The sequence below is a fragment of the Mycetomoellerius zeteki genome, unplaced genomic scaffold (genome assembly GCF_001594055.1).
Source record: "Mycetomoellerius zeteki isolate Tzet28-1 unplaced genomic scaffold, Tzet1.0 scaffold221, whole genome shotgun sequence".
In the NCBI taxonomy this organism is placed as follows: Eukaryota; Metazoa; Arthropoda; class Insecta; order Hymenoptera; family Formicidae; genus Mycetomoellerius; species Mycetomoellerius zeteki.
In genome coordinates this window covers 2,723,703-2,733,433 of record NW_017257184.1, presented here as the reverse complement: position 1 = coordinate 2,733,433, position 9,731 = coordinate 2,723,703, and the positions used below count along the sequence as shown (strand labels likewise).

General features: G+C 38.0%; 1 protein-coding gene across 1 annotated transcript in view; it reads left to right on the top strand.

The window, feature by feature from the left end:
- rdgA (retinal degeneration A) overlaps positions 1-8,216 on the top strand; it is a 9,183-nt gene extending 967 nt beyond the window's left edge. The window contains 10 exon segments of the mRNA XM_018448383.1: positions 1,806-2,086; positions 2,190-2,866; positions 2,984-3,378; positions 3,839-4,221; positions 4,571-4,886; positions 4,980-5,169; positions 5,248-5,568; positions 5,966-6,238; positions 6,408-6,571; positions 6,774-8,216. Of these exon segments, the coding sequence (XP_018303885.1) occupies positions 1,806-2,086; positions 2,190-2,866; positions 2,984-3,378; positions 3,839-4,221; positions 4,571-4,886; positions 4,980-5,169; positions 5,248-5,568; positions 5,966-6,238; positions 6,408-6,571; positions 6,774-6,823 (3,050 nt within the window). The 3' untranslated portion in view covers positions 6,824-8,216.
- Positions 8,217-9,731: the final 1,515 nt, after the last annotated feature.

Genomic DNA, 9,731 nt, shown 5'->3' with positions numbered 1-9,731 from the left:
CCTCCGATAGGGTGGGTACGTCTGATTGGATGGAACCGCGACCTCCCGGAATGTTCCAAGTATATCACACAACGCAATCCAAGATTATATTAATGAGCATGTTTTTAAGTTACACGTCTTATTTTGTTGCGCGATTGTAGCACTTAAACTTTAGTTATTTATCGGCAAATATGAGATGTATAAACAGTCTTTTGACGCAAATAATATTGCAGCTGTTTTCGTTTATTTTTCCTTTTCTTATTTTGACAATTATTTAATTGAATTTGAACGATTTGAGCTATTGTGCATGAAATGAACTGTATAAAATGATTTTGTTTGCGTTTTTGTATCGATTGTGTGATGAAGTTATGTATCTTGAGTATAATATAGATTAAAAGGCTGGGTTGTTCCACCTTTCTCTCTCTTTCAATAAATTTCAATTTATTCGCTCTTTTACTCTCGCTCTCATTCTCTATTTCTTTCGCTCTCTCTTTTGTCCATTAGATAAATTACCATATAGTTTATCTAAAGAGGGAGCAACCGGCTCTTAATCTTGCTGTTAGAGAAGATGATAGAAGCATAGACCTGCATTCAGAATGCGCTTTTATCGATAAATACGAACTTTTATGTCTGAAAATCTTTAGTATATATAATGTGAATTATATATGCTAAATACGCGCAAATATCATAAAAGCAAATATCACATTTTTAATATGGGTAGAATTTTCTGGGATAAAAGTGGGTACTAACATTGGCATATTAAATTCTTTTTCTCAAAAATGAAAATTTATAGTCCATATATAACATTGATCCGTATTATTAGAATGCTAACCAAATATAAACGGAAATGAGATAACTCGTAATTAAATCACAGTGTTAATTTTATGAATTAAAAGCGTACAAGATATTTTATATTTCTATCATCTTCTCTGTTAATTCTTTATTTGTTATCTGTTTATATTTTTAACTTTTTATATTCTATGTACGTAATTAATTAGATTGAAATATATCTTCAGTTTAAAAACGAAAACTTAAATATTTTTACTTAAATATGATAGGTGACGTTATGAATAGAATTCTATCCTAAATTCTGACGCAATTATAAATCATCTAAAGTGAGTTTAAAAAAATAAGTAGGAAAAGGCCTTTATTATCGTGCTACAGACCTTTTAAGTAGAATCATAAATAGAGGAAATTTCCTCTGTATATCGGTCTGTATATAGCTACTTCTCATTATTATTTAGAACATTTCCATATTAATTATTTAGGACATTTCCATATAAATTAGAAAGAATAACACTTATTTTCGAAAAATTATGTTTATGTATTAAAAGACAAAGTAATCTATTATCGCCAGGAATTAAATATTTGGAAGATATTGATCAAAGAACTATATCTACATGTGAGCTATACATTGCACCTTTCGTGCGGTATGATTATTACTGTTATTTATTAATTATTGCGCAAATCGTGATGTCGTACATCAAAAAAGCTCGCATGTAGGCTACTGTAGTCGTTAAATTTTTATATTTTATTTTTGGATGCACGTTTCATTAGGCAGGAAGGTAGACTAGTTATAGACTTAAATTATTCATATAGTTTAAATCTTTGAGGACATCATTATCATTTCATAGATACGACATGATTTCGTTCTCGCTCTATCGGATCCTCATGAAAAAAGCACGAGCAAGGGCAGTTATGAATTATATATACAGTGATATATGTGTTCTGTTTCCTTTGCGTCCTATCTGTGCGATACGGACGAACTTCATATTTAAATACGAAGTTACAAAAATATTTTATTGTAAATAAATAGTAGAAAGTAGAGAGTGAAAATTATTTTTCTTTGCGATCATTTTTTAACTTAGCGCAGTAGAATATACACATTGTTAATGCAAATTAAGTCGAAAAAAGTTTTGTGAGCGTTTCATGTGATGATTCTAGAGGAAGAGAGGATAGTGGAGAAGATAGTAGAGACGGGGGTAGTTCGAGTGGTCATCGTGAACCTCGGTCGACTCCAGATTGGGGTCCAAATGCGTTTAATGGGGAACATCTTTGGGTACCAACCGCTACATCCGGTGATTTCTGTTACGTCAATGACTGTTCTGTAAGTCGCAAAAATAAGACGGATGATGCTTAAGAATGACAGACGCATTCGAGATTTTGATTAATCGGATCGACATCGCCCTTTTCTTCTTTTTAACATTTAGAAACATGGACCCCGGTTGAAGTGTCCAGCTTGTCGTGTAGTGGCTCACGCCTGCTGCGTCGGAGGTTTAGAGTTCGCTTGCAAGCCGAGCTTTCGCGATGTAGGTGTACGTCAGTATCGCGAGCAAACGACAACCCATCATCACTGGGTCCATCGACGGTCGCAGAAGGGCAAGTGTGCCAATTGCGGCAAGTCCTTCCAATCGAAGCTCAGCTTTAGCTCCAGGGAAATCGTAGCGGTGAGCTGCAGCTGGTGCAAGGCTGCTTATCACAATAAGGAATCGTGCTTTAATGTACAGAAAATAGGCGAGAACTGCGAATTGGGCACTCACGCGTCGATCGTGGTGCCGCCGTCATGGATTGTGAAACTTCCTCGTAAGGGTAGTTTCAAGAGCAGCTTAAGAAGATCACCCAGAAAAAAAAAATCTGGTGATAGCTCTTACCGCCGGAAAAACAAAGAAAAAGAGAAGGAACAAAAAGAGAAAGAGAAGGAAAAAGAAAAGGATCAGGGAGAGTTGTGGATCGTTAAACCTATACCTACGGCCACGGTAAAGCCGGTGCTGGTTTTCATAAATCCGAAATCCGGTGGTAATCAGGGAGCTAAATTGCTACAAAAGTTTCAATGGTTACTCAATCCAAGACAGGTTTTCGATTTGACGCAGGGTGGTCCAAAAATGGGGTGAGTAAATCAGCTAAATAAAAATATATATGAACGACTGACAAGGATGACATATGATGAAAGAAAGAAAAAGATTGAATCAGTCAACTAAACAAAAATATATTGATCATCTTGCAGATTGGAACTCTTCAAGAAGGTTCCAAATTTGCGCGTGTTGGCTTGTGGCGGCGACGGTACTGTCGGTTGGGTCTTGTCGATCCTGGATCAAATTGGCACTTATCCAGCGCCAGCGGTTGGAGTACTTCCTCTGGGTACCGGAAATGATCTGGCGAGAGCATTGGGATGGGGAGGTGGTTACAAAGACGAGCCGATCGGCAAGATCTTGATGAGCATAGGTGACAGTGAGACCACCCTGTTGGACAGATGGCAACTGAAGGTTGAAAGGAATCCCGACTCCAAAAACGACGACGATGGCGGCAAGGGCAAGGAAAATCTACCGCTCAACGTCGTTAACAATTACTTTTCCCTCGGTGTGGACGCTCACATCGCCCTCGAGTTTCACGAAGCACGAGGTGAGACCTGATTTTAAATTTTTGCTCACATTAACAAGGGAACCATCAGAACTGTCCAAATTTGATGGCTTCAGATATTCTGTAGAACATAAAAAAATATTAGACCTGTATATTTTTATTCGCTCCCAACTTTAAGAGTCGAAACAATCCCAAAAAATAGGGATGTTTCCCTTCCTCATTTCAAAATCGATGAAAGACAATTCCGACGATTCCTTTGTAAGTTACGTCGATGACATCATGGATGTTGTGATCCTAGAATCTAATTCATGATTGGGAAATCGATTGTAGCCGATCAAGATTTCGTTCTGTGATTTCAATGAATTCAAAATGCATTGATCTTGAGAATTTCTTCCTTTCTTGTTTTTTAATTAAATAACGTTGCTTTATATTTCTGATATAAAATGTACTATATGTAAGAGAGAGGATTTTATTTGATAAATCCGCTGCGATTCGTTTATAGAGGCTCACCCAGAGAAGTTTAACTCCAGAATGAGGAACAAATTGTTCTACGGACAAATGGGCTGCAAGGACTTGTTGCTCACAAAATGGAAGGATCTCTCCGATTTCGTGACATTGGAATGCGACGGTCAGGACATGACGCCGAAATTGAGAGAACACCGGGTTCATGCGATACTGTTCTTGAATATCGCTTCTTACGGCGGTGGGACGCATCCGTGGAGTGCGGGAAGTGGCACTAGAGAACCCGCCATGGACGATGGCTTGATCGAGGTAGTCGGCTTGACCACTTATCAGCTGCCTCTTCTGCAAGCACGTGGACACGGTACATGCATAGTACAATGCAGCAAGGCCAAACTGGTCACGACAAAAACTATACCAATGCAGGCAAGCGTAATTTCTGTATCGTACTTAAATAGCCATTGTTTTGGTAACAATTCACGTACAGAATACACGACCAAGAATTATCTTATTCTTGTATTTTTTTATATCTTTGATCACGTGAGTTATTTTCTTTCTAATATGGTTCTAAATCATCTTCTTTGTACATTTTCGTGAAATATCTTCCAAATTGATTTTAATCGTTGAATATTATTTATACATTTTTGCGAATAAAGAGACATTTTTTAGCATAATAAAAATAAAACCTATTCTTGAAATTTTACCCGATAAGTATTCATATTACATTCCCTATATAATCTAATTTAACTATATAATTTTTTATAAAATATTACAGGTCGACGGAGAGGCTTGTCGCTTGTTACCATCCATCATAACTTTAAGTATGTTAAATAAGGTTACGATGTTAGCGAAAAGAAGGAATACGGGAAAGCCACACCAACACACAGCAAGATTAGACAGGCTAAAGCTGCCCGTGATGAGGATAAAGATGTCGGATTACGAGGCATATCATCATAACAAGGAGATGTTGAAGGATGTGGCAGAGTCATGGTTCGCGGAACCGCTCGAGCTTGACGCTGCGATCGATTTAGAAAGTCTAAGGAAACTCTTGACGAAAGATTATAATATGGATTCGTGCTGTTTCCTTGACTGTGAGTGCCGTCTCTCGCGCGAATTATTTGCAAATCCGCGCATGATTCTCTGTGTAAAAAATACGCAAAATACGTGTAGTTTCTATTTTCTAGCGTGCACTGCGGAAAGATTCTTCAGGATCGATCGCGGCCAGGAACAGTTGCATTACGTAACGGATGTCGCCGTGGACGCTGTATACATACTCGATGAAGACGCTGTGCAACAGCAATCCAGCGGCCAAGCGGGACCAAGTCAGATCGTCGTAAGCCAGGAAGTCAAAACCGCGCAAATTCACTTACCGAGGTACGCAGAGTATTTTCGTACGGATCTAGCATTAAATTTTTTTTTTCTTCAAAACGCATGATATGATATACGATATAGCGACGAACATCTAAAGGAGATGCCAGCCGTGACAGAGAAGGCAAATCGACCGAACGAAGATACACGGGGACAGGAACATCTCTCCGTCACCGGGAAGATCAAACTTTCCAGACAGCCAGAAAGCGTTTCCGAGGGTCAGAACGGTGTCAGGCCGAAGAATCCGGCAAATCGGAACTCTTTGGATGTGTCGTCGAGCGAGAACAAAAACGGCGAGTCAAACTCCTATATAAGACGCGAGACCCTGAAGCAAAACTCTCATGTTGCAATCGCTCGTGCCGAACAGTCGCAGCATCAGGCTGACCGATCTCTCGCTTTTATCAGGTAAGGTTCTCAGAATCTTGAGTGTCACTCCGGGGCGTGCCGTTAATTATCCGAATGATCGAGAGCCAAGAGGGGTGTCTATGCGACGTTAGGTAGAAGACAGGCAACTTCGAATGAAGACCACTGGTGGCTTTCAAAGCGGGTAGACCTTTATTCCACACGAATGCCTTTTAAACGGTATAAAAGGTATCGCGACTTGATGATATATTATGGATTATTCTAAAGAAAACTCAACACGAGCGTTACGTAAACTTTCATTCGACCGTACACTTCAATTATCTTTGCTCGGATAATTTATTCGGATAATAATTATTCACTATCCGCGATGTTGCAAAAGTAGTTTGCGTGCAGAGAAGAGGGGGCTGCCCTAATCTGGATTTCTCATTTCTATTTGCAGCCCTCGCGACAGACTCTTTGGCCTGAACTCGGGAGTTCACGGATTCACTACTGAATTACTAGAAAAGAACTGCGATGAAATATTGAGAGCAACGAAGATCGGCGATCTACCGACCTTGAAGCAGCTTCATCAAAAAGGGTACTCGCTTCTGTCGATCGATGAAGCTGGTCAAACGGCACTACACCTGGCATCGAGGCACGGACACAAAGACATTGTTAGATACCTTATTGCCTGCGCCCCACCGACAATTTTAAACATGATCGATAATGATAAGTAAGTTATCAACGAATCAAATAAAGGTCATCATAAAGTTAAAAATTTAATCTAAGAATATATTAATCGCTAAAATTTTTTCTATCACTCTCATTTATTTTTATTCGTATCGCTCCATTTTCTCTTCACCTTGATTCCAAAAGTGAGAAGTAATTTATTTCTGTTTCAGAGGGCAAACTGCTTTGCATAAAGCTGCCCAGAACAAACGTCGTTCCATTTGCTGTATGCTCGTAGCCGGCGGCGCCTCTTTGATGGTAAAGGACCGACACGGAAACACGCCGCATCAACTCGCGTTGATGGCAGAGGATCACGATCTAGCTGCGTATTTGCAAAGTACGTAGTAGTCCACAGAAGCATCCTTTGTCCAATCGTGAGACTAAATTAATTTTCTCGTTTCGTCAAAATAGAAGAAATATTTTATATTATAATTTCAAAACAGTGTCAGCAATAAAATCTCGTCTTTTTAACGTTAAATAAATAATTATAAGTAAGATATAATTATCCATGTACGAACTGTAACGATATATGTCACCAGGTCAAGAACACTTTCAATTGGCGACAGACGAGATGGAGAGCGATCTCTGACCTCCAGTGTTGATCGCCACGGCCTGAACCGCCCTGAACGAATGTGACGTAAGAGCCGCTATTATTGGCGTTCTGGCAACGTCTTTTGCGGCATTTTTTCCGGCGTAACGTAACGTAAATCGCCACGTGATAATCTGATATTCCTCGTCTGTCTACTTGACGTTGACGATTACGTGTTTGCCAAATAATGACGTATTTTTCTTGTCGATACTTCGAAATTTATTCTCTAAGACACAATTATCACATATAATTATACACACATACACGGATACACGCATACATGCGCATACGTACATAGTTGTTTCCAATCGATAATAAGTCCTTATTTTTCTCACTCGTAATCTTGCCCGAGGTTTGTAGCTCTACTTATATTCGTATACTCGGCAAGTGGACCATTATCGGTCAGGGAGCATTTAAAATTGCTCCTAAGACGAGCAAATTTATTTTTCGTACGACATTTAACGTCTCTCCGGTCCAAAGTGAGACAGTCAGTATTGTATATCTATAATTATATATAAATACATCTATTATATATTTGTGGAAAATTCTACAACAGTCTCATGCAAAAACAAGTAAACAAAATGGGTCAGTCATCATATTTGCGCGATTAAAAGATGAAGGACTGCTTGTAGAGTTCGGTTCAGTGAAACGAAACGTTAAATCTGTGCCAATTGACTGAGTTATGAAGAAACACTAACAACAATGCCAAACGAATATTGACTGTCTCATGTTGGAGTATGTGCAAAAGTATATATATAGATATATATACATATATATATATATACGAAATGTTCATAGTCTTCACTCGAAATGAGTGCTACAAGCGAATCGATAATCTGTTAGTTTTAATCCAGGGAAAATAGAGGATAATCTTAATGGGAGAACAATGAAAACGAAGGTACATTCTATAAATACCAAAATGTAAAAAGGGATCAACGTACGAACACCAATTAGTAGTTAGATGCAGTCTATCAACATTATTGTACTATTACTATTACTATGATACTGTTATTACAATTATTTTTCTGTCGGATTGATATAAGATCTGTATAATATACGTGTAGAATTTTTGAGGCGCTCATCGCTTGGATTTGAGCGTATTTTAAAGAAAGAGTGCCGCTCACAAGTCAATACGATCATGCACGCAACGATTACTTTCTTTCGTGCGCCTTAACTGAGCCCATTTACTTATCGATATTTCTGTGATCCTCTAGAAACTCAGTTTATATTCTATTATTTGAATGTGTGTAAAGATTTAATTCATACGGCGGCGAGTAAATCCTATTGCCTTTATCTCCTTTTATTCGTATACCGATGCTCAATAGTTCGTATACATTTCGTTGCAAAATGATAGAGAAATTAATAGGAAGCAAGGAATGTATCGAATACGACGGAATGACTGAATTGCTTGTTGATTTTAAATGATAATATATGAAGAAAAATATTTAAAGAAAATTATAACTGTTGTGAAATTATTTAGTTTCTTTTAATTTTCAATTTAATTCGAATTATTTCTTATCTCAAAATAGAAAATATATATCGTATCAAGATTATTGAGTATTGGTATTGCACAAGTCGTACACTCTCTTAAATCTTGTACACATGAGTGATTTTATAATCGCCAGATCTCATTGCGACGAGAAAATCGTTGACTCAAATAAAATTTGAGTACCTATATTTTTTAGGCGAACAGGAAAGAATTGCCGCTGTTTTCCGACTGTTAAGTTAAGTTTCATGCGAGAATATAGACAACTTACGAAGCTTTATGTTCGTCCACAATATAAGACAAAGAATTATTATTGTAACAGCAGGGAGGAGGGGGGGGGGTTTATTTTAGACTTCGTTAGGTCGCGATATGTAACAGTGTGATTTACGAACGCCGGTCTTTCATTGATTTTCTGTAAAGAAAAATTGACTGCGCGCTCGTGGTGGGAGAGGAGCGCGCTGTCTAGTACGTCCTTGCTTATCTTTATCGCTCTTTTGGAGTATTTAAGAAGAAATGCCTTTCGCGATCCGTACCTGTTGTATCGTTGTACCGATAAAAAGAGAATTTAAAGCGAGAGAGAATACTGCAAGGATCGTTGTAGGATCGTTGTAGGATCATTATAGGGCGTGTAAGAGTATATTACGCGTACGTTATCGGGTATATATAATGCGTGTACCGTACGTTAGTTAGATGCCCGATAACGTAACAGCATTGGAGCCGGTACGATCTCACACGAAGTTCAATTCTTGATGTCAAAGTGATGAAAGAAAAAGAATACATTTTATGTCACACAAAAAAGTTATGTTTGTTTATTGCCATGAATGAGTGTGGGTGTCGTTTCCTCGCGACAATCCAAAATTTTCTTACCTGACCATCATCGATCGTACCGATTTCAATCCTCGGATAGTACTAGGTGAGATTTAAACAGAAAAAGAATATAAAAGGAAATAATTGGAATTTCCCGGATATAGTAACGCCTTTATATAGCGGCGGTGAGAGCGCTGGCTCAGCTTGCAAATTTCGATTTAAGTTTTTAGAGCAATAAATTGACGACAATCACGATATTTCGGCATAAGCCAGCGCTCGAACGCGACTGTTAATTCTCTCCCGTCCGTTCCCTCTCCTTGTCCCACTCCCTGAAATTCGAGATTGTCTCGTTTGTGTCGAACAACGAGACTCCGTGTGCACGAGAAAGCTTCATTTCATTAGTAGACGCGCGAGCAAGTGCAACATAAGTTTAATGTTTACCACGATGTTTATTTATTAGCTACTAACGTGTTAATCTTTTAACATGCTAGAAAACAGTAACTAGATATAATATATATTCTATAAATTATACTTTTTTATATAATTAATAGCTAAAAATTTAATTTATAGTTATATTTTTTGTAATTTTTAAATCTTATTTTATACATGATGGAT